Source organism: Raphanus sativus, chromosome 6 (genome assembly GCF_000801105.2).
Source record: "Raphanus sativus cultivar WK10039 chromosome 6, ASM80110v3, whole genome shotgun sequence".
Taxonomy (NCBI): domain Eukaryota; kingdom Viridiplantae; phylum Streptophyta; class Magnoliopsida; order Brassicales; family Brassicaceae; genus Raphanus; species Raphanus sativus.
Window position 1 is genome coordinate 6,239,891 of NC_079516.1, and position 25,771 is coordinate 6,265,661.

General features: G+C 33.8%; 4 protein-coding genes across 4 annotated transcripts; 3 read left to right on the plus strand and 1 right to left on the minus strand.

Moving 5' to 3' along the window:
* Window positions 1-820: 820 nt before the first annotated feature.
* LOC108811021 (NAC domain-containing protein 100-like) lies at window positions 821-3,167 on the minus strand. The gene is made up of 3 exons (XM_018583087.2): window positions 2,917-3,167; window positions 1,982-2,247; window positions 821-1,538 (listed from the first exon to the last, which is right to left on the minus strand). The coding sequence occupies exons 1-3, from the start codon at window positions 3,068-3,070 to the stop codon at window positions 1,068-1,070; spliced, it is 891 nt and encodes a 296-aa protein (XP_018438589.1). The 5' UTR covers window positions 3,071-3,167; the 3' UTR covers window positions 821-1,067.
* Window positions 3,168-8,763: 5,596 nt separating this feature from the next.
* Window positions 8,764-10,238, plus strand: LOC108811025 (NADH dehydrogenase [ubiquinone] 1 beta subcomplex subunit 10-B). The gene is made up of 3 exons (XM_018583090.2): window positions 8,764-9,103; window positions 9,325-9,388; window positions 10,045-10,238. The coding sequence occupies exons 1-2, from the start codon at window positions 8,815-8,817 to the stop codon at window positions 9,354-9,356; spliced, it is 321 nt and encodes a 106-aa protein (XP_018438592.1). The 5' UTR covers window positions 8,764-8,814; the 3' UTR covers window positions 9,357-9,388; window positions 10,045-10,238.
* Window positions 10,239-11,788: 1,550 nt separating this feature from the next.
* On the plus strand, window positions 11,789-14,474 carry LOC108813483 (aluminum-activated malate transporter 9). The gene is made up of 6 exons (XM_018586054.2): window positions 11,789-12,360; window positions 12,594-12,731; window positions 12,812-13,081; window positions 13,168-13,304; window positions 13,383-13,529; window positions 13,622-14,474. Exons 1-6 carry the CDS (start codon window positions 11,952-11,954, stop codon window positions 14,318-14,320), a joined length of 1,800 nt encoding a protein of 599 aa, XP_018441556.1. The 5' UTR covers window positions 11,789-11,951; the 3' UTR covers window positions 14,321-14,474.
* Window positions 14,475-16,118: 1,644 nt separating this feature from the next.
* Window positions 16,119-21,855, plus strand: LOC108813876 (protein CASP). The gene is made up of 19 exons (XM_018586558.2): window positions 16,119-16,389; window positions 16,663-16,773; window positions 16,855-17,033; window positions 17,126-17,275; window positions 17,460-17,548; window positions 17,637-17,746; window positions 18,825-18,919; window positions 19,024-19,079; window positions 19,191-19,356; window positions 19,479-19,571; window positions 19,696-19,824; window positions 19,955-20,074; window positions 20,298-20,378; window positions 20,673-20,780; window positions 20,875-21,018; window positions 21,101-21,202; window positions 21,288-21,367; window positions 21,451-21,543; window positions 21,634-21,855. Exons 1-19 carry the CDS (start codon window positions 16,293-16,295, stop codon window positions 21,692-21,694), a joined length of 2,064 nt encoding a protein of 687 aa, XP_018442060.1. The 5' UTR covers window positions 16,119-16,292; the 3' UTR covers window positions 21,695-21,855.
* Window positions 21,856-25,771: the final 3,916 nt, after the last annotated feature.

Here is a 25,771-nt window from a genome sequence, read left to right on the forward strand (position 1 = left end):
TGTATTATTTAGAAACATTGATAGTAGTATAAAAAATATATTGTTTGGAAACATTGATAGTAGTATAAAGAAATAAGTATATTATTTGAAAACGTTGATAGTAGTATAAAGAAATAAGTATATTGTTTGGGAACATGGATAGTAGTATAAAGAAAGGAACATTAGTGATTTAATGTATGTTTAACTATAAAGTATAAAGGTGTATTTAATTTAAAAATTTACAAAATAAATGTTAGGTCCAACAGAATATTTCTGTTTTAATAAGATAGATGTATAGTGAAAAATGTGTGTGTGCCCCTAATTACATTTGATCCTAGATCCGCCCCTGATTGTCATCAAGTGTATTGATCTTCATTGATGTTGGCTCAACAATTACTGAATTTGTGAGTCTTCTTTAACACTTTTCAAAGAAACCATGCCAAGGGCACAACAACTGCTGATTTTGTGAATGTACATGCCAATTTGCAACTCGGTGTCTCATCACGCTTGCTCTCTCTTTCATGTCCTCATCACACTTGCTCTTACTCGTGCAGCAACTAAGTTTGGAGGCAATATACACTCCAACTCAAACATTAACCATCAAGACACTTAAATCAGACATCTTTTCTCGTAAAGCCATATACACTAACCAGAAAACGAATCAGCTACCTTCAACTGCTTGAATGTTTCGGGCTCCTTTGCTATGCTCGTTATTTACAGGCTCAAATGGCCCTTGCGCTTGCATTTCTTTCTTTTCTCATTCATTTTGAAATACATCATAATATGTAGAGGGGAATTGATTATTGCGAGGGTAAAAATCTGTGTTTGGAAAAATGTAATGGACTTGTATAAGACACCTCTTGGTTTATGAAAGGCTATATAACCTATAAACATAAAACGGCATGTAAATGGACATGTACGGTAAACTTTTCCTTACTATCACTATTTCACTTAAAAGATGCACTATAATTTACTTGACCTCATTAGAAGATCTATGTGTGTATAATTAGTGATACAATTGAAATTGATGGAGATTACATAAGAACAAGTTTAAAAGAAATTCAAATATATATGTGGTTTGAATCTCTTCACCACAAGGAGTCCATATTAAACGCTTCCTCTTGCGGTTGCGGCTGAGATGAACTCGAACCATCTTGCATAACATTGGAGACTCCTTGTTGAAGAAGAGAAGGATTGATATTATAAGAGTTCCTAATTTGGAAAGCCTTGAGCAACAAAGAGTTGATTGGAGATAAAGGCGGACCAAGTAGACTTGTTGTCCAGGCCGGAAGATTATTAGCCATGTTCATATTGAGACCAGCCGTACTTGTAGTATTGTCTGAATAAACGTTGTTTTGTGAATATAATTGTTGATGAATATGATTGTAATCGACGGTTGATGAGTTTGAGTTCAGATTGGGAAGCTCGATATCTTCAAACTCATTTGCCATGGATGAGATTGCATCGCATGGAGATCCAAAAGATGATTGAGGTTGTTGTTCTTGTGGTTTCTTTGTTGCTGTGCTCTTTTGGAAAACCCTACACACTACCCATTCTTCCTGAAAATTAAGAAGATGTTCAAGACCACGTATTAAACTGTAACTCACGTACACATTCAAAAAAATTGTTATGTAAATAAAACTCCACTAAACATTTCTTGAAACCAAACTCAACTATTTATATTGTTAAGCACGAAAAGTAAATCCATTTTTAGGTGGATAACGTTGCGCGATCTTCGAACTGAATGCATACATATCTGGTTTTAGGCATGTGTCAATAGTGCATCGCATACATGGTCCAAAAACATTTTAGAAAATTTAAAATACATATAATTTGTCAATAAAACTAAGAGTAAGTTAATACTTTCATATGAAATTAGGCAAGTCAAAGCCTGATTGTTTTAATATAATATAAACAAAGAATTGTAATTTTGATAAGTAATATTTAACTTTAAAATTTTCAAAAAATAAAATAATTAGCATTTTGTAAATATAAATGTTACCTTAGCGGGTGTGAAGGGTTGTTTGGTCTCGAGCCTATACTCATGCATAACCCAATTGCTTTTCTCACCCTTTGGAGCCCTTCCTTTGTAGAAAACTAGTGTTTTCTTCATCCCCACCAGCATTCCACTTCGGTATATCTCTTTATCTTTACCGGTGGTTTTCCAATAACCGGCTTCAGTTGCTCGATTTGTTCTTAACCCGGTAGGGTATTTCCTGTCTCGTAGGCTGAAGAAGTACCACTCTTTCTCTCCCATTGACGCCTTGTCTGCACATAAGCACAAGTATTCGCAGATTATTTTAGTTATATCACATTGGCTACATATATACGAATACTAACATGTTTGGATAACTACATATAATAATTCTGTTTTGGATAACTACGTATATCACATTGTGTTTTGTTCAAACTATATATAATAATTTAAGTATATATAATGTTACTAAACTATTCGCCATCTAGCTAGAAAAATTTAATATGCACATGTATGCTATAGTCTCCCCATGTTTGGTAGGCTAGATGCACCTATATATAGAACATAATTAATTTACTTTCCAAGAGAGATGAAGAACGCGATTACTAAATCAGCTTCATATATATACTAGTTACAATAATTGGTATATGATTGCATTTATCTAGATACATATTGTAAATTTTTATTGTTATGAAATGGTATGATTAGTCCATTTCTAGCGATCCTATTTGCTGAAGACATGATTTTATTATACATTTAATATTATTATATTTTGATTAGAATTATTGTAAGAAATCTATGTGGATGAAAACAATATATATAATTAAAGGAAGCTTGCTCACATAATCTTATGCATTTGTTACTATTATTACACAACTAAACTATCAATTTGGAAATTATGTAAACGCAGGCGAACACTAAAGCTATACACACAAAATATAAATTAAACTAGTATAGTTTACCTGGCAAATCCCAAGGTTCGCACTTGTTGAGATCAACGTCGACGACAGCTTTGCCAGTGAATCCATTATCGGAAACTTTCCGACAAAGATAATGTGTTATGAGCTCTTCGTCTGTAGGATGAAATCTGAACCCTGGAGGAAGATTTTCTTCCATTTCTTTGTGTTCTCTATTAACAAATCTTAGAGACAGCAAAATACAACGGCCTCTCTAGCTCCCTTGAAGAGAACAAAGATGATTGACAGCAAAAAGCTTTTCAATAATGTGACATAGATGGGGTATATATATATTTATATCACATATATATAACTAAACTATATATTAAAATAAAAAAATGATTTGTGTACACTACCAAATACTGATCTTGAGGGAGAAGCAGCCGCGGTAGTCTTTTTCAACTGTTCCTTATTACAGCTAACATTTTGACAATTCAAGGTAATTTCATATATCCACGCTTACGTACCCAATTTTTATGATTTAACATATAGTATATTACGTAGACATGAGCTTATATGTTAACTGTAGTGTCTAATAAATTATTTGTCGGCGTATATATTAATGTTCCTTTTAGATTGCATTACTTTCTTTATAAACAATATCCGTCTTAATATCTGCATAATTATAATTAGTTTTCTATATAATAGATTTTTGTGAGATTTGTCCAACCAACTTCACCCAATTCTACCAACCATGAAAGAAACCCTAATGTCCAATGTAATGTGAACATGCGTGCATGGCTTCTCCATTCTTTGGTCATATCAGTTATTTATTATGATAACCTAATTAAATCTAGACAAATCGTCAAAATTTATGTATAACTGTTATATCTTTAAATTTTATAGCGATTATGGAGAAAATGCTTCTGATATAGTCAGCTGGGTCTCCGGTTTCTATTCCGGCCGGTGTAACTTTTCCTTTAGTCTCTTAATAGCCATGGTTTGGTGATCAATCCATCCTTGTATATGGTGTGATTGATTGTGTAATGAACTCTTAATCTTTTGATAAATGCAAATTCTCAAATGACAAAAAAAAATATGGAGAAAATGCTTCCAGTTTTAACATTGCACCCACCTTACACTATTGCACTTGTCTTTTTGCTTATCTCACAGCAATTTTGTTTATACAAAAAAACATGTATGTATATAGTTACAAAAAAAGAACATGTATATGGATATTGAACATCCTTATAAATTATACTTTCGAATCGGTTTGCGATGCTCTTATACGTAACTCGAATTGTATAACTCATCTTTTACGTTAAATTGTTTCTTGCAAATGTTTCCACGTTTGTCGGGTGTTATTGTGTTAACAAAAATATTTTTTTTTGACTAACGTGTTAACAAAAATATTGAATTGTTGGACCCGATTTCTTGACTGGTAGTAGAAAAAAATGCCAAATCGTATAGAAACTATGTATACCCGAAAACAATAGAAATCACATAGTTTATTTGGTGCTGTCGGTAACTTGTCTTCTTTTTTCAGCCTCCCAAATTAGCTTAATTCTTACACCAAAAAAAGGCTTAATTCCTGATAATTGTAGTGAAGAAAAACAAATATATATGATTATTAGCATGTAGACAGTTTTTATTTTCTTAAACTCTGTTTTCCTCATGATTATGTTTTATTCGCACTGGAATTTTTGGTTGAATCCTTTTACAATGCAAGCCTGCGGGTCTTACTTATTTTCAACTTTCATTATTTTACACGATGTAAAAATAATTACTCTCAGTGGCTGAGCCACAGTGTTGTCACATGGGTCAATTGACCCAGGTGAAATTTTTATAAAAGAAAATTTTACTGGTGCAATTCTCTAAAAATTAGATAAACCTTGTAATTTTTAGCTAAATGATCCACATAATATGAGCTAAATCCAAAACTGACCCCTCTAAAACTTTTTTCTACCTCCGCCACATTTACTCTGGAAGGGTGGTTAAATATCCCACCAACCTAAAGGAATGTGATCAGTATTATATTATTACAAACACTGAAATAATTAACTAATGTTATCCAAAGCAGATGTACTGGGAGATTTTTTATTTTGTTTTGTAGAGAGATATTGGATCATAAATATGCATTTAGGATGTCAATCCTACCATTTGAAAAAAAATTCACAGTTGATTATACTATTATTCGTACTTGCCCCTTCCTTGTTCACGGGGCTTCGAGTAGGGCTGAATAGAATATCTATAAATTTTAATTTAGTTTGTTATTCGTTTCGATTCGAAAAAATAATTTAAGATATTCTATGAGATAAAATATATACTATGCAATATCCATAAGAACGGATGTGCTATTTGATCTGTTATATACATATATTTAAAAGATTATATATAACTTATACGTATATTATATTTTATGTAAGTTTTACAATATTTTTATTTACCTAAATTTAATAAATTAGTTATTAGATTTTTAAGTAAACATTTTTATTTATGTAATAGATTATTATTATTTTTATTATTTATTATTTATTTTTAATTTAATTAATTTTATTTTATTTGTACGAATCAAACAAAATGTTAAAAATCTAAAATTTTCTGGATATTTGTTATATCAAATTCTCAGATTGCTATGGTTCAAATCAAATTAGATAATTAGTTATTTGGTTGAAGCAAATCGAAACACAAATACTTTCAAAAACTTGGATATTAAAACCCAAAAAAACATAGCATTACATATTCTGCAGAACATTTCTTGTAATTCCTTATTATAATATATGATTGTTACAATTCATGACTCATACATCTTTATATCTTATAGACTAATAGCGGCTGGTAGATATTAAATTATCACAATTTTCTACAATTGATTTAATCAAATATGGCCCAGTCAACATGAATTTGCAGTCTCATGGAATATATTGTGGCGGACACACTATAGTTGATGTGAGACACGGAGAATAATCAATGTTTTTTTTCTTTTTTGTCAACATATTATCATTAATCACGTTTTCTTTTAAATGTTACCATTATTAGTTTATAACAAACATGGCCCGAATAATGGGTTTTATTTGAGCAATTTCACTCTATACAAATATAGATTATCTATTTAAAAATTATCAAGAACACCAAATATATATATAGATAAACTAAAAATGATAATACTTTTATGAATAAAAATAATCATTCACATGAAATTTTATGAATTAGAGAAACAAAAGGACAGTTGTGGGAGGAAGCACAAAAAAGAGAGGTTAACCAATCATGCCAAAAGAAATCAGTTCCGAAACAAATGACAAATGAAAGTGTAATGCTGATGAAGCTTATAAAGATACATATCCATTTGATGCCGTTTTTCCTGATACATACAGAGTGAGAAACGCTGATATGGTCATATAGAATGTACGTTATCATATGTATATTCTTCAAAAACAAAAACAAAAACAAAACGGTATTTGCAACACATTGTACTAAATTGGTGAAAATGGTGTTTCGACCAAGGAAATGACATGTTTTTCAAACCATTTCGATCATTTTGAACCTGTAAAGCGTTCCTTTTAGTTTCGTTATTAGATATATTTCAAAAGCAACTAATTCATATTCAAAGGCAGATGAGTGAGTTGAGTTCCTAGAACATAAAATTCTCCATCATCTACAATTTATATTTATTATACAGTATCACCTCTTTTAAATTAATATATACTAAAAATTTCTATAAATAATATAATTTTATAATTGTAAATTGGGTTTTTGGTTCAATTAATATATCGATAAATTAATAATCTTTATAAACTAATAAAAATTATAGTTTTGGTATAATTTTAACATTATTAATCATAGAAGTTTCACTGTATATTCATGGTTGGGAAATCAACACCGTTTAAAGTATACTTGATTTTGTTGGCCAAGAAAGGAATTTAATCAATATGGATTGAATGATTAATCTATATGATGGTTACGTAAAAGATATATAGTCACTTATGAATTTCTTCCTCATATGGTGCATGTAGTATGCAGCTTCCTGAATCGACCAGACCCTGCAATTGGCATATTATTTACCAAAATGAATTTTCCATATTTAATATTATGATATAATTTTAAGCAAAAAAAAAATATATTATGATATAATCAGGTCGAACAATCACCTAATAATTAATTTAAAATCATCAGATCGGAGTCCACAAAATCTTTGAATGTGTCTACACTCTACACGTTAGATTTCTATTTTTCGGATGGATTTTCTACAAAACCTTGAAAGATCGTGTAAAACCGTAATTTTTTTTGTCATTATCTATGTGGAAAATTATTCTCTTTCTTACACTATCGTAGACAACAAACACTAGTTTCTCAAGTAACATTCAACATTACTGAAAAAAAAATTACAACTTAGTTGATACATTTACTTTTTTTTATAAACTATATTACACCATCTATTATAAAGAATTTAGTAGGATAGTACTTAACAATAATATTTCTCTAAGCTAAATGAGAGAGGTGAGAGAGTCTTTTCTCTCTTTTCTTCTCTCCCCCAGATCTTCCTCCTCCTCGGCACAACCACTCTGTTTCCGCTCCGGTGATTGACGTAGGGTCTCTTCCCGTCGGTCACCACCCCAATTCTCCCTCGTGTCCAGCCTCTCCCTTCTTGTGTTTCGATCTCCCCATTTCCTCCTTGCTTCATCTTCTCTGTTCTTCGTCGGGTTGCGGCCGGATCTGACGATTTAAATCGGTGTCTGAAGGTGTCTTCAGCTTCCATGGAGAGATGGCGAGGTCATGGTTAGTCGAATCTGAGAAGGAGGCGTCGTCAAGTGAGTAGATCTAGGGTTTGATCTTGAGCGGATCTGGGTCAGATTCGCCCGGAGGGTTCGTCGGAGCAGTTAAGCGTTGCTGCCTTCGCTGTTTCGGCCAGTACGCTGCCTCCATCGTCATCTCTTATCTCCTCTTTCGACTGCTATTTAAGAAATTCCCTCGCTTGTTCCAAGTTGATGACGACTCTGAGGCTTGTCGTCGGGAATTTCTTCTCGTTTAGTTCAAGAGACAACAGCCATGGCATCCTTCAGTGGTGTGTCTGAACTCCCATTCTTGCTACCGGCGTCGTCTGCTAGGGTTTGAGGACAACCCGATGTGGTGACTCATGTGCATTTAGGTGGAGTTCTCTATCGCCTTCTGAACTGCCTGTTTTCAAGGAGGGTTAAATCTCCTTCCGTGTTTCATGTCCTTGCTTCAAAGCTCCGACAGCTTGACTTTTGTTCTTCCGTGGTCTTTGCTGCATTCTTTGTGTCGCGTGGACGGTGAGGGAGCCTGTTGTACCGTTCACGTTTGACCGTGACTTGTGCTTCCACGTAAGTAGCGTTGTTATTGGTCTGAACTTTTGTCTTCCAGTCGAGATAGCTAAGATTTGTTGGTCGGCGTCCTCCTCCAGCGGAGCTCCGGGGCGTAAGCCAGACGCTTCCGTCGATGCCTGCTCGGAGCCACTTCGGTGAGTTCTCGGCTAAACCTCTCCCAGCTATTCTCTTGCTTCCTCTGATTTGATCAGATACAGCAAGAAGCGCTTTGATTAGGGTGATTACATTGTTGTTCTACTTGTTCTTATTGCGTATTGATTTCAAGCTTGTTCTTGGCGACAAGAGATTGAAATTAATCTTTGTGTATCCTAGGGGTTTTTTATTTTTTTTTTGCGGTCTCTAGGATCAAATCAGCTTAACAGTAGATTGTGGTTTCAATTTAACTTGTAACCAAACCTTCATTTTCATTAATGATATTTACCATTTAGAAAAAAAAAAAAATGACATAATTCACTTTATAGTATCTAACTAACAAACACACTATACAGTTATAAGATGGGCTTAAAGTTTGGGCCGAGTATTAGATCCAAGTAGGCCCAAAAGCACTTTTTAAACAGCAAAGTCACCAACCAAAATCCAGAAGCGAATCACCACCAAAGACCACAGAGAAGAAGAAGCAATGGGGAGAAAGAAGGGATTACCGGAGTTCGAAGAGACGGCGCCGGATGGCTTCGATCCGGCGAATCCTTACAAGGATCCGGTGGCGATGGTGGAGATGAGAGAGCACATCGTCCGTGAGAAGTGGATCCAGATCGAGAAGGCGAAGATCATGCGGGAGAAGGTCAAATGGTGTTACCGCGTCGAAGGCGTCAACCATTACCAGAAATGCCGTCATCTCGTCCAGCAGTACCTCGACTCCACTCGCGGCGTCGGCTGGGGAAAAGACCACCGTCCTGTCTCGCTCCACGGTGAGTAGTATCTCTGTTGCATCTTAATTCGATTCCTTTAGGGTTTTGTCTCAATCAGATAGCGTCTTGATGGATCAAAAATTAATTTATATTGTCTTAAATCTCGGCTAATGAATGGACAGTTGGACATGACCAAGATCCTTGTGTTGTAGATTGGTCTGAGCTCAAATTAATTAAACATATTCATACTTATGTTTCTTTTGGTTGATGGTAATGATTAGGTCCCAAGCCTGAGGCTGTTGAAGCTGAATAATGCTTTTGGTTGCGCCTGATCATCAATCTGAGGTGAGTAACTGGTTCTGTGGTTCTTAATGGCTTCGTTTTATTTTATATGATTATTTAATTAAAAGATGTAGGAGTTTTTTTTTCATTTCTGGCGCTAGAATTGGTTGAAATGTTGCTGATGATTTGTGGATTTATAGTATAGGTTTCTCTGAATATGTAACTTTAAAAGGTTCCATACCTGTCTTTACTAGGGTATGTTACCAGTAAATCAAATGTAAAGCATCTGTTTGATCTCAACTAAGTGATCAGTAACCATTTGTATAAGCTGTTATGAAAGAAAGTAGAGTCCAAAGTGTAAATATTTCTTGTAAAATTTGCTAATGAGATTTTGAAGTGGCTTTATTTTGAGGTATTTGGGAATGCCCTGGTGGTTAATAGTTTTCAATCTGCTATGTTCTCATACTCCACAACAATGCTAATCTTATAATGGTGCATTGTAATATTATTAGGGGTGAAACATGTTTTGGACCCATCTTGTGGAGTCCTGTGCTAAGTGTAGTCTAGGGGGAAACCTCTCAAGTCATTGTATATAATTTGTCTAATTTTTCATCATTAGAAGCCAATGTAATTAATATTTTTTACAACAGCTACTGGTTTAACTTTTATGGCGAGCTTAGTGATCCTAATGTTCTTTTGTGTTTGTATTGCTTCTGCAGGTGACCGAGCTTTTAATACAAGACATGATGAAATGGTCTTTGGACTGTGCAGATTTGCTCTTGTTTGTTCTTTTTTTCTTGTTTTGTTGAAACATGTCAGTCTTTGGGCTGGCGGATCCATGGAAGGTTTTATAAGCTTCAGTAATGTATTGATAGCCAAATAAGTTCATTTTTCATGTTACTCTTTACTCCAATCTGGTCTTCTTTGTCTTATTCATCATATATGAAATTGAGAGGGATTTTGGGAGTTCCAATCTCCAGTGCGGCAGGTCTTAGGGAGTTGTAAACCGGAGATGGAGGTTGAAATTCTTGTGGATCAGGTTTATGAAATTCAAATATGGTTTTAAAAGAAAAAAGAAATTCTAAAACTCAGAATGTCGTCATGTATATGATTACACAATTACAGGTTTTGTCACTCCCGAAACTGGATAAGTTTTTTCCTTAGAGCATTTGCAATGTAAAACTCCATATTTTACTCCAAAATGGAATAAAAATGAATCTACTCTATTTTTCACTCTATAATAGAGTAATGAACAAACAAAAATTAGATTATTTCATTTATAGAATAAATTTTATTATGGAGTGGGAAATGAAGTTTGGTTGGAGCATTTCTTATTTCATTTTCACTTTTACTCCATTTTGGATTGGAGATGCTCTTACGACGATGAAAATTGATTAGGTGGATAAAGTTGTTCACTGGTTTGGTTCTCTTTTATATATAGAAAACTCTGCTTAGCTTCTTGCATTTTTTTTTGATCAACCAGCTTCTTGCATTTGCAATAATGTCATCGATGATAAAAACAATGTTTTTCTCTGTGTTGCGTTGGCATATGTTAAAGTAATAGATTAAGAAAAATGACAAAGAAGAGTGTACCTATTTTAGGTAAGTAGGTTGACGAAATCGAATGTTGACAAGGAATCGTGACGTAACGCACGTAACAAACGTCTTTTTTCATCTATCTTATTAAAACAGAAACATTCTGTTGGACCTAACATTTATTTTTTAAGTTTTTAAATTAAATACATCTTTATATTTTATAGTTAAACCTACATTAAATCACTAATGTTCCTTTCTTTATACTACTATCCATGTTTCCAAACAATATACTTATTTCTTTATACTACTATCAATGTTTCCAAACAATATATTTTTTATACTACTATCAATGTTTCCAAACAATACAATAATTAATCTTAGTTATTTTATATATATCATTTTCTTTTAAAAATTTTGTAGAAACGTTATAATTTCATAAATTGCAAAATATTGAACTTTAAAATTTGGATTATATGATTACAAATTATGAAACTATTACAATTTAAATCCAATTAGATTACATATCGGTATCCATCAGTTCAATCGGTTAATCTCGGGTTTTAGTGATTTTTTTTTTAATATGAATATTTTAAAAACCTAAATTGAATTGTTAGATCTCCGGATTAACCGGTATAATCACAATCGGGTTGAATTTAAAAACACTGATTTAAATGCAAAAAATTTTAAATACATACTCTTTAAAAATTACCAAAATATTTGTTAAGTTATTAGTGAATTTTTTCATCGTAAAATATTCCGCGCTTCCAAAGCGCGGGTCAAAATCTAGTTTTGTTTGAACCACATGTAACAATCTTTAGTCTGAAGACTCAGAACTATTATCACCCACATAACATATTATTAAAAAAAAATTGGAACTGGAAAACGTCGTCACTTTGCTTCATAGCAGTGGACCACACTTTTTCTTCTCCTTTTCACACTTCACACCTTTACAAGGGCCACCCACACCATCTTCCCCACCATCACTAATAAAGCAGTTACGATTCTCGTCAGTCAGATAATATCTCTCTCCCCTTCTCCATTAAAAGCATGTGCCTTCTTTCTTCTTTCTGAGGAGGATCCAATCCCAGCGATGGCCGCGAAACCAGGTTCCTTCCGTAACGGAATCCGCGAGAAACGCGAGCGGCTCCTCTCCAACAACGGTTTCTCCTCCGATCTGAGGTTCAGCGACATCGAGTCCAACGATCCTCTCGAAGGCGGAGAGAGTCACGGACGTTCGCGTCTGTGCTGCTGCTGCCGTTCGTGCTGCGGTGACCTAACAGGTAAAATCTCGGGAGCGTATCAGGACGCTAAAGATGTTGCGAGGAAGGCGTGGGCGATGGGAGTCTCTGATCCGAGGAAGATCGTCTTCTCCGCCAAGATTGGCCTCGCTCTGACGATTGTCGCCGTTTTGATCTTCTTTCAAGAACCTAATCCGGATCTCAGCCGTTACTCGGTTTGGGCTATTCTAACCGTCGTCGTCGTCTTCGAATTCACAATTGGTAAGCATGGACATTAGATTAGGTATTAATATGTGTGAATCACTCAATTCACAAATAGTTTATAAGTAATATATTTAGTAATTATTTAAAAATTGTTTCAAGTCAGCTGAAGAATTTGATAGTCGTTGGAGAACTAATATACTAATAATATGTAATTGTTTTCTTCTTTAAACAAGCTGTGTGTAGTTGCTTTTATCTTGATGACTGTTTGTTTGTTTGTTTGTTTGTAACAGGAGCAACACTAAGCAAAGGGTTTAACCGAGCGCTTGGGACATTATCAGCAGGAGGTCTTGCGCTTGGAATGGCTGAGCTTTCCACACTTTTTGGAGACTGGGAAGAGTTGTTTTGCACCGTTAGCATCTTCTGCATTGGTGTGTGTTCTTTGCTTTTATACCAATCGTTTTTTTTTTCTATCTGTGATCTTATAAGTTAGGCGTCTCTTTGTTTTCAGGGTTCATTGCGACTTTCATGAAACTGTATCCGGCGATGAAAGCATATGAGTATGGTTTCAGGGTTTTCTTGCTTACGTATTGCTACATCCTCATCTCTGGGTTTAGAACAGGACAGTTTATAGAAGTGGCTATCTCCCGGTTTCTGCTTATAGCTCTTGGTGCTGGTGTTAGTTTGGGTGTTAATATGTTTATCTATCCTATATGGGCTGGAGAGGATCTTCATAACCTGGTTGTCAAGAATTTCATGAACGTAGCCACTTCCCTTGAAGGTCAGTACTCAAAAAGTTTTTTAGCTTTGGAGTCTCTAGTGAAGATGCTTGACTGATATTTTGTCTGTCACTTGGGTGTTTTACAGGTTGTGTGAATGGATACCTCCACTGTTTTGAATACGAGAGAGTCCCATCCAAAATCGCCACTTACCAAGCCTCGGAGGATCCTGTTTACAAGGGTTACAGATCAGCTATTGAGTCTACTAGCCAAGAAGAGTCTCTGGTATTTTTCATCGTAAACAAGTTATGTTTCTTCTTCCATTGTTTCTTGTCTCTGAAAATTATTATTTTTTCTCTGAAGATGAGCTTTGCAATATGGGAGCCGCCTCACGGACCATACAGGTCATTTAACTACCCATGGCAGAACTATGTCAAGCTCAGTGGCGCTCTCAAGCATTGTGCATTCACTGTAATGGCATTGCACGGCTGCATTCTCTCAGAAATCCAGGTAACTCTCTCTCTCTAGCTTCAATGCTCCTCGTATCTAAAATAAGATGATATTAGGGGAACAGTTGCTCATAGTTTAGAAACGTTTCACAGGCACCTGAAGAAAGGAGACAAGTTTTCCGACAAGAGCTTCAAAGAGTTGGCGTAGAAGGAGCCAGGCTCTTAAGAGAGCTCGGCGAAAAGGTGAAGAAGATGGAGAAGCTAGGACCAGACGACATGCTCTTCGAAGTCCACTTAGCTGCCGAAGAACTACAACACAAGATCGACAAGAAATCTTACCTTCTCGTCAACTCCGAACGCTGGGAGATCGGGAACCGATCACGCTCAGAGCCTCAAGACCTACTCTCCCTCGAAGATTCAGATCCACCGGAGAACCACAAGTCTCCCATCTACGCCTTCAAGTCTCAAAGCGAGGCGGTTCTTGAGATACCCAAGAGCTGGGGAGAGAAGAATCACCGTGAGCCGTTGAATCACAGGCCTACTTTCTCGAAACAGGTGTCTTGGCCTGCACGGCTTGTGCTTCCCACGCATATGGAGACGACGAACGGGAACTATCAGCTTATGGAGACCACGGAGACGTACGAGAGCGCGAGTGCCTTGTCTCTGGCGACGTTTGCGTCGCTTCTCATAGAGTTTGTTGCGAGGTTGCAGACCGTGGTCAACGCCTTCGAGGAGTTGAGCTTGATAGCTAATTTCAAGGAGCCGGAGTTAGTGACGTCGGATACGGATGTAGAGTTTGACGGAGAAAGAGACGGACTTGGTCGGAAGATACGCCGGTGTTTCGGGGTGTAAGTTTTTTTTTTGTTTGAAAAAATTGCATCGGCGTTTCAGTTACACGCGCGAGAGATAAATAGAGTTTAAACTGTTAATTGTAAGCTAAGTAACCACCCAACATGTACGACTAAACTAGTTAATAATGGTAACAAAACAGAGGCGTTTATAACTATTGGATCATATACATGTGTTTAGGGTCGTAAGAATTTTCTGGACACATATTACGTTTAACTTACAAATGCTGAAACAAATTAAAATATGCTACATAATCTTAAATATTGTGAAAAAACATTAGTCTTGGTAAAATACTCTTTTCTTTCGACTAAAATGCTTCATTAAACATAATCGTTGTTTACAATATCCTCTGAAAATCGGGAACAGTTATGGACCAACCTCCATTGATAACTTAACATCAGGGATTTCCTAGCTAGTAAATCTGCAGTCTTGGTAAAATACTTATTTTTTTGATAAAAAGTTATTTTCATCAATTATTAATAGAAAAAGACTTATAAAAATAGCTATGTGTGGTATAAAATACGGCTAACGTGAATATAGATATTGTATAGTCATCTATAAATTTTTTCGTAATTTTTTCGTAATTAGTAGATTCCTTAATTATTGTTGTCTTTTCTGATTAATAAATGTATTTTCCTAATTTGAATTTAAATAATAGATTTAAACATTTAATATTTTTCTAATTTAAATAATAAATTTCCTTAATCATATATTAACCAAATAACTTATTAAATATTAAAATCACATAACATAATCAATTTATATAACATATAAATATAATATAAAATAATTTATTCATATATTATTAGTATAATGGTTTCAAAATATAAGTTCAATTAGTTATAAATATTGGATTTGTTTATATGATATACTGTGATATAATAGACAATTAAAATCATAAAATATAATTATTTAACATAATAAATAAAAAAAATATTTTTAAAAATGTAATATTAACAATAATGTTATAGAGTTTAATGTACATATATATATTATATCATTAGTACACAGAAAAAATTAAAGTGAAAAAAAAATATTTATACAGTTACGGGTCGAATCTATAAATAAATAACAACAGCGCAAGATTATTTTCTTTAATAAATTTATTTTAATAGAAATTATAGTTCTAAATATGTTTATATATTTTATATTTTTATAAATTTATTTTATTTGTTTATAAGAGATGCTAAGATTTTAGAATTAAAAAAAATGACCCGCTTTTATATTATTTTAGTTAGAAAATTTAAATTTTATATCTGAATATTTAATTAAATTTTTAATTTTAACTTTTTATTATTACTACCAAAATTTATTTTTAGTCTAAAATTTATGTTTAAAATATCGTAAATTCATCATTTAATATAAACAAAAAAACTAAAAATATAAAATAAACACCCGTCCGGTCGGACGGGTCAAGGTCTAGTTAGTAGTTAAGGTAGGAGGGTAGCTAATCTACTCTATAGCACTATTTCATTTTTTCCAGAGCAAACTGAATTAGTCGATAGGATTTATTAAAAAAAAAATTACTATTAAAAATTACCATTGTAAAGTTCTTTAAAATAATATTTTTTGTAACATTGAATTCAGTTTCTTTTAAAAGAAAAACATTGAATTCTGTAAAAACAGTTTTGGATATACTGTTGAGGTGTTACAAAAAAAGGACATACTGTTGAGCATTTGAACAGCTCAAGTTTCGGCCCATTGGAGTTCATTTTGCTTCTTGGCAAATATTTGGAAGCCTGCTTAGGACCAAGACCCATACGAAAGCAGGGACGTTTAAGTAGCAAATTACTATTTTACCACCAAAACTGTAAGCAGATCCGATCGGATCAGAAAATTTCCCAGGTAGAGGAAAAAAAAAAGCAACACTCGGAAAAATTCACTTGTTGATTCGAAGAAGAAATCACTTTCTTCGTACTGAAGTCTTGCTTCTGTTCCTCGGAGAGCGAGATCGGGATCCAAAGACGAGGAGAAAATGGATGCTTTACCAGATGGATCATCGGAGAGAGATAAAACAACTCCTCCTCCTTCTTCCTCCTCTCCCATTCCCGTCGTCACCAGTTTTTGGAAAGGTTTGTTTCAGATTCATATGAAGAGAGATATCTACTCGTTTGCTTCGATTCTTAGGTGAAGCTGAGTGGTAGCTTAGGAGAAATTAGTGTTTAGGTTTATTTTGGATTCCATTGAAGTAAGTAGGACTGGATCAAACTAGAGACGTGATGAAGATTGCCAATTAGATGTTCCGGAGAACGCAATGTTAGCTTAATGTGATTCGGATTGAGAAAGTTTCACTTGATTTGCTTTAAATGATTTCACCAATCTCTAAAATGTTTTTCTTGTTTCAGAATTTGATTTGGAGAAGGAGAAAAGTCTGCTTGACGAGCAAGGGCTTAAAATAGCTGAGAATCAAGAAAACAGCCAGAAGAATCGCCGAAAGCTTGCAGAGAGCACCAGGGGTAAGACCTCAAGTTTTAACGAGTTTCACCTACGGGAGATGTTAACGTATTAATTACATGGTTTTATCTTGGTTGTTGCAGACTTCAAAAAAGCATCACCTGAGAACAAACTTAGTATGTTTAACTCCTTGCTCAAGGGGTATCAAGAAGAAGTGGATAATATTACCAAGAGGGCCAAGTTTGGGGAGAATGCTTTCCTTAACATTTATCAGAAACTCTATGAAGCACCTGATCCCTTTCCTGCTCTTGCCTCTATTGCTGTAATTCTCCAGTTACCTAACGTTAATCATGATGGAAAGTTCTCTATCTTGAATGAATATGCCACTGAGCTTTACTATTTGCTGTGTTTCAGGAGCAAGAGCGTAAATTATCTGAAGTGGAATCTGAGAATCGGAAAATGAAAGTTGAACTTGAGGAGTTTAGGACAGAAGCGACTCATTTGAAAAATCAACAGTCCACAATAAGGAGACTAGAAGAACGGAACCGCCAGCTTGAGCAGCAGGTCAGCTTTTGTGTTTTTTTTTCTCGTGTTCCTAACTAATGTGACTGTTGTCAGTAAATCTTGGCTTCCTTGAATGCTTAACCCAACTAATACACCCAGATTAATGAAATGCTGTTTTGTGATCTTGCAAATGATAACTGTTGAAGATTCACATTGGTATCGTCTTGTTTTTCTTTGGATTCAGATGGAAGAAAAAATTAAGGAGGTTGTTGAGATCAAGCAACGAAATCTGGCTGAGGAAAATCAGAAAACTTTGGAGCTTTTAAAGGATAGGTAAAATTTTTTTTTCTTCCGTGAATGATTCGGATGTTTAGGAGTTTTTGAGCCATCACCAACATTTCCGTATTCACCTTTTGTACAGGGAGCAAGCTTTGCAAGATCAGTTAAGGCAAGCAAAAGATAGCGTCTCCACTATGCAAAAATTGCATGAGCTGGCACAGAGCCAACTCTTTGAACTTCGTGCTCAATCAGGTTCTTCTAAGACCTTGTCAGTTTTCATTTCAGTCTTTATTATTTACTAGTGTTTAGTCCCGTACTACGTACGGGTGATAATTTCTTAATTTTAAATCTTTAACATGTATTAACACTATATTTTCTTGTTAAAATATACTAACATCACATAGATTGTAGATAATATATCTCGAAGAATGTTAATGTGTATTTGCATAAAGCCATAATTTGTTGATAATATATCTAGAAAACTATAATAACTTATAATCATTATAAACTAAAATACCATTTTTACAATTATTACTTTAAAATCTAGTTTTTATTTTGCGCTATATCATTCCACACATCATTACTACCTTCACATATCTTATTTACCTTCACATACCTTAATGCGAAGATGATTTCTAGTTTTATTTCAAAAAAAGATGATTTCTAGTTTTTCTTTTTTTTCTATACATGTAATAAACATAAAAAATTCACCCAAACAAAACTGAAGAACAATAAAACATTATATATTAACCGAAAGGAAGTGGTAAAATATTTACTTACATTTTCATAGTTTGAGTTCTAAATCTATTTTGCAACTGCAACTTCTTGTCAATATCCCCGTTGATGAATAATCCTTCAAAAAAATCAAAATGAATCACACAACAAAGAATAAAAGAGTATTATTTTGAGAAGCAAAGAAAAATGAATTTGAATAAAAAGTAGTTGTAATGCTCTATTGATTTTTTTGCCAGCAATGATCATTGATTTTTATTGCTAAAATGGTGAAGATATGAAACGATTAAGAAAAAGAGAGAAGATAGATAAAAATTAGTTACTTGAAAATTATACAGAAAATTAAACAACTGAAATTGTGCCATAAAATTAGGGATAGTGGTCTCGTTGAAGTCTTTTGGTTAGACAGTTATTTTTCTAAATAAATTGATTTTGTAAATGCTCAGATTTTTAATCATGTAGATTATAATTAAATTTTTTTTTTAAAACATAATCCATATGTCAAAATTTTGTTGGTTAGGTGACTTGTGCTTTAGTATATAGGGGATTTGTTCCTTCATGTCTTGTTAATACACATTACTTTTATGACTAACATCAGACGAAGAAAAAGCGACAAAGCAATCTGAACTTAGTCTATTGATGGATGAAGTGGAGCGTGCTCAAACGCGACTCCTTTCACTTGAGAGGGAAAAGGTCTTTCACAGAATGCTCTTGAAATGTCATGTTTGAATTAAGGGAATATCCCAAGATAAGCGCTGGAATTTTGCGCCTAATTTTGTTTATTTGGTTTGTAACAGGGACATCTACGATCTCAGCTGCAAACAGCTAATGAAGATACTGAGAATAAGAATAGGTGAGGTAGCTGATACTCGAATGTCCATTTAAGAAGGCATATACATTTAAATAGGTCGCAAGTTTTTGCTTTGTTTTGATTTTGTATTTTTCTTGTGCTCGTTCACTGCAGTGACAATGTAGATTCAAATAGTATGCTGGAAAATTCCTTAACTGCAAAAGAGAAGATTATATCAGAGCTTAATATGGAGATTCACAATGTTGAGACAGCTTTAGCAAATGAGCGAGAGGATCATGTTGCCGAGATAAAGAAACTGAATTCGTTGCTCAATAAAAAGGTGAAAGTTGTGTGCTATCTTTTGTCGTTTATGCCAAGAATTTGTACTTATGTTTTGGAAATCTGTTTCGTATCGCTTTCCATTTCTAATGCTAGCATGCCGTCATTTTTTTGCATTAAAAGGATACTATCATTGAAGAGATGAAGAAAGAGCTTCAAGAAAGACCATCAGTAAAATTAGTTGATGATCTGCGCAAGAAAGTAAAGATTCTGCAGGTATTTGTCATTTCTGGTGCTTCCTTGTTTTCACTTCTAACTGGCTTCTTGCCACAGATCCGTCCTCTATTCTTTCTCGCAATAATATTGTTTTGTAAAGTCTGATACTGATATTGCGGATTAGGCTGTAGGTTACAATTCAATTGAGGCCGAGGACTGGGATGCTGCTACTACTGGTGAAGAGATGAGCAGAATGGAGTCACTTCTTCTTGATAAAAACAGAAAAATGGAGCACGAGGTCACTCAATTAAAGGTACACTATCATTTACGAAACGAACCGACACCATCTATAATGCTGTCTTTTAATTGCTCTTACCCTTCTCAGTGACATGAGCATATACAAGTCAATTTCATTGGTCGCTTAAACCACTTTCTTATCCCAGGTTCAACTTTCTGAGAAAACCTCCTTGCTTGAGAAGGCTGAAGCCAAGGGAGAAGAACTAACAGCTAAGGTTAATGAACAGCAAAGACTGATTCAAAAGTTGGAGGATGATATTTTGAAGGTATGTAAGAGTATCTCATATTCTCATCTCTTCTAGTTGCGTTTGTTTGCTGTTTTCGGATTTACTTTCATGGTTTTTTTCTTTGTATTTGTGTTTTTATATTATGTTTTTGAGATTATGAGGATTTTGTCACTCTATACAAATAAATAGTATGTGGTACTCAAGTGGAGAAACCATATTAGAAATTTTGATTATACTTAAACCTCCTCTACTTGTTACACAGGGTTACAGTTCAAAAGAGAGAAAAGGTGCTCTATTTAATGAGTGGGAGTTCTCAGAAGCAGGTGTACCTGAGCAGTCTGAGGTACTTTTATCTGACCTATGTACATGAGTCTTGTAGTTTCTCATGCAACACTTTTGAAGCTGATAAAAGTCCTCCCGAAAAGAAGAAGGAAATGATCAAGTGGTTCAGAACTAGAATCTAGATAACCCAGTAACATATATCTTTTAAGCTCTTTGGTAGATAATTTTAAACGGTCTAATTTGTATATGCTTACTCTGCCTTTTTATCTATGTCGTGAGGAAAACATATAGGCTTGACAAAACGTCTAATACTAAACTCATCACTAATTAATGCTCCTTATCATATTTTGGTTAGGCTATGGATCAGAAGCATGTTCCATCAGATCAAGATCAAAGCTCAATGCTGAAAGTTATCTGCAGCCAAAGAGATCGGTTCCGAGCACGTTTAAGGGAAACAGAAGAGGTAAAAACTGTAGTAGTGCACTTGGAAGATCCTCTGTCTTGTCTATTTTCTGGTTAAACTGAATATTCTGGTGGTTGCTTAATATATTTAACAGGAAATAAGGAGATTAAAAGAGAAGATAGGGTTTCTCACAGACGAATTGGAGAAGACCAAAGCTGACAACGTCAAGCTCTATGGCAAAATCCGTTATGTCCAAGACTATAACCACGATAAAGTTGTTTCCCGGGGATCCAAAAAGGTAAAATATCTTTTCGACACTGCATTTACCGTAAACCATGTTCTGTCCCATGGTTGATTGAAATGTTTCCTCCAAATCTCAGTATGTGGAAGATGTGGAAAGTGGATTCAGCTCGGATGTGGAGTCGAAATACAAGAAGATATACGAGGATGATATCAACCCATTTGCTGCGTTCTCGAAAAAGGTAGTAAAAAAAAGGAGCATTCTCCTATTGTCTACACAAGGTACTTAGTATTTAACCATTCGAGTATATGTGTGTGTTCAAACAGGAAAGAGAGCAACGGATCAAGGATTTGGGAATCAGAGATCGGATTACGCTAAGCAGTGGCCGTTTCCTTCTAGGAAACAAGTAACCCGCCGCTCGTTCTTATCTTTTTTTGTCATATTCAAATTATCTACATTATGGCTTATTAGTTTTATTTTATTTTTCAGGTATGCGAGGACGTTTGCTTTCTTCTACACAATAGGATTGCATGTACTCGTCTTTACTTGTCTCTACCGTATGTCTGCTCTCAGCTATCTCAGGTAAAAAAAGAACACCAAAACTTTGGTTTTTTTGTTATTTTTTAACTCCATTATCTGTTTGATTTTGATGTTCTTTTCTTATCTTTTTAGCCATGGTGCTGAGGAGACTCCAGTCACAGAAACAACCACAAACCTTCCTCGGGGTTTTTAATCTTTCATCCCTTTTAACTTTTTTCGTCTTTCTTTTGTTTTTTGTCTTCTGGACATTAAAAAAAAAACTGGGTTGATGAAATATTTGTGTACAGAGAGGGATACAAATCACTACATACATATAAGCCATAGAAAAGTTTAAGAAATTACGGAATTTTTATATATTACGGTATACAGACGATGAAATAATCAAAAAGTTCACATTAACCCCCAAAAAAGAGTAAATAGGTGAAAACTCACACAAAAAGACCGCAAAAAAAAAAAAGTCATGCATACAAACCACCTGCGAGACTTCTCCATCCGTCAACTTTGATCAACAACCAACAAGTGTGGTCTTCCAATGTTTTAGTTAGAAACATTAAAAAGCCAATCCTCTCTTCTTTTTTTTGGCTTTGACAAATAAGGTACCCCATAATTACTTGATCACCCTTTAAAACAAGTCCATTCCCCTCAAGCATAGATGTGAAAGGTATAACAATTGCTTAGGCCCTACAAAAGTGTGTTTGTCTGTGTATCCCCCCATACATACATATATGATCATCCAAGAAGAAGTATGTCAATAGAAACGAGATTTAGGTAAAGGAATCAATGTGAATAGAGTAATCACGAGAAGAAGTATCCAATGTGATGTGCATCTTGGAACTTGTAAATGGAATTTAATGAATTCCATGACGCTCTTTAATACGTGAATCAGTTAAACAAACTATTTAATGTCGCCTTCTGTTGTCTCTGCATAAAAATAATCATAAATAATCATTCTCTACATTTTTATGCGCAAGTTATGCCATTGATTAATTATTAGATTAAGGTTTCATAATCTACCCACATGTTTCATATTTTGATAAAATAGAATTCAGTTTTTGCTTATCATAAGCAATTGAGTATATTTTTTACCTGGTAGTTCATAGATATTCTCGTATTGTGAAAGCTATTATAAGAGACTGCCTGCTATTTTCGTTAATTTGTAATTTCTTAAACGAACGCGTCGAAATCTATCGAGGTCTTTAGCCGCCTCCAGACTTCAGGACACATCTTTTCCCAACGACAAGCGAGAAGTGATAGATGCATTATATAGCGACATCACGAACATTTAGTAAAACTAAATCAACGTCTTCTTATCAATCCCAACGTTATTAGTATTTCTAAGAATAATACTGCTACGTCGACATATACACTAGAATAACTGAATAAGTGATTCAAACTGCGTATCAATTGTATAAAACGTGTCTGAGATTGTTTTTTCTTTTTGTCAAGGCGTCTCTGAGATTGTTTATACGTGTACATTTGTAAACAATCAAACGGAATTAAATTCAATTTGTGTTACTTTAAGATAAAAAGAAACATTACCACCCCTATTTATAACTTTCTTTTTTACATAAAATAAAATAAAATCCAAAGATATTTTTTTCAAACAGGCAAACAAACAAAAAGTGTAATTTTCGGATAACATTATTTTGTTTATAAAAGAATAACATTATAATTTTTTTTTAAAGAATAGCATTATAATTTTACCAAAAAAAGTACATAGTTTCATTGACTCAGTTCTAACTAAAAACACGTTCAGGTAGAACATATTTCAAAATGAATCAGTTCATTTTAATTACAAACTTTTTATACATTTTCTACCGCCTAATTTCAATTTGCATGATAAGTAGTACTACTATTAGAATTTGTAGTCCTAATATGTAGCGTCATGTAATTATATCCACGGGACCGCAAAATCTAATCCGAAACTAGTTCTGGTAAGTAGCTCATCATCCGCAAGGCTTCAATAACACGTGTCATCTCACTCTTGGATTAAGATCCTGCCGACAAACTGATTTCAGTGGGGCCTGGATGCGTAATGGGGACCACGAGGGAACGGTGCTCCTTTACTTTCCTGTCCCTTGTGTCTAATTACGACGCTTAATTTTGTTTACACATCACTTCTATGCATTCAGTAGTTGTTAATACATCACTACAAAGCAACTATTCCAGAATTAATTGCATACAAATCTGATTTTAAGTCAAGAAAACAAAATTCAGGCTCCCATGGGTAACATGGCTTAATTGCAGAATGGCAAAAAAATAATTAAGCTGCGAAAAAGTTTACAATTTATGAAATTGCAGAATATATAATAGATTGATTAAAATATTTTATATGATATTATATAATTTATTAAAAAGTAAATATCAATAATTAAAATAATTATTATAAATGTGAAAATAACTAAAAATTTTTAAAATATTTTACTTCTTATTATAAATATATCCAGCTTATTTCTAAATATGTTTTTAAAAATAGATTGACATCTCAGAATACTATAAAAAGGATTATAGTATAATATTATAAAAATTCAATTTTATTAAAAAATGAAAATAGTATTACCATATAATTTGTAATAATACGAAAGTGTTAATTTTGTAAATAATCCAAAATTTTACTTTTCCACTTATTGACAATTTTCTTTGTATTTTCGTCAGAGGAAATGGGAATTTGTGTTTTTGTATTTTTTTCATTCTATAAATTTTATTGACTGATAAAATACTTATAAAATCGCGTTTAAAATGCCATTCTGCTATTTTGCAAGACTACAAATCAAAGTGTCGATAACTCTTTGTAAATGATCTGCTTTATTAGTTTGTGCTATTTTGGTATACAATTTCAGTATAATATTAACATTTTTCATGACACAAAACAAATTATCATTATTCTAAATTTCATAGGATGTAGCTACTATTTTACTTCTTTTGGCTTTTTAAGAAATCTTATAGTCTGACTATATTTTAATCGTAAAGACAGAAATGGTGTAGGCAGCATTCATATGGCATTTTCCAAAAGAAGCATACATAAATTGGCATTGAGAGAGGTGAGTTAACAAGATTCACAGAAATTGTGTAGGCAGCATTCATATGAGTCTTAATTAACTCACTTTTCTCAACGCCCATAACGACACCATGTTCATTGGTAACTTTGTAAAACGGCTATATATGGATGACAAGCTAGAACATTGATATAGTTAGTGTACTTCAAAAACAGTTTGACATTTTAATCAGTAATTACTGTGAAATTTTCATCAACAAGAGAGCTGGAGAATTTTTTAAATATGCTTGTGAAACATATCAACACTAACCTGATCTAACACATGTATTGTAGCTAGCTTTTTAAGGATTCAAATTCATCACTTCCTATTTGAGATAAGATATTTACAAGGAATTATCTCTTTTCGGATCTGTATATCACTATATTCTGGATCAAGCATCAGTTTCTCTTGAAAATTTGTTGGTGGCATTTGATAATGTTATTATCAAATTTAATTGGTCCATATATAAACCTAGTTCATGCTATAGTCATTTTAGAATTGATCGTAAGGAAATATCTGCAGACTAGGCAATTGACTAGAGATATCTAAACAAATAGCTAGAATCTCTAAACAAAAATGGCTCTTGACAAATATGAGATCTTGGATGTAGAGGACTATGAATAGAAAGACTAAGCACTATTTATAGAAGTTATGTAATAACTTGTTTGAAGACGATTTCTCTAGGCTAGTTTAATTAAAATTAAAGACGTCGTGTCAAGATGCAAATGCTCAGGTGGATATTTTGAATCAGTTGGAAATACAGCATGATCTATTACAACGAGTATGTGAGTAGAATGATCGAAATGTAACAGAGATGGATATTTAAAAATTGATAGCTAAGTTGGAGTCAATTTGAAGATTACTGGGAGAGTAAGCAGCCAGTGCCGTCCCAAACAATTAGGTGGCTTAAAGCATTTGAAAAAATGTGGCCTTCAAAGAAAAACATTGTCTCCTCTACCTCAAAGACAAAATTATGTGTGTATATAGAAATGGTTAAGAAAAATTATAAATCATGCTGGGAAGAGTTTTTTTTTGTTTGTCATGGAAACTCGTAAAAAGGAATGAACAAAGTACTGGCGATCAAGTTTTGATATTAATATCAATTCAAAAAATGAAAAAGGCTTGTAAATTTTTTTTAATATGTGGCCTAAATATTTTTTTACAAAATATGTGGCCTAAAGCTTGTGCTTTACCTGCTTCAAGGGAGGAACGGGCCTGTAAGCAGCTGAAGATTC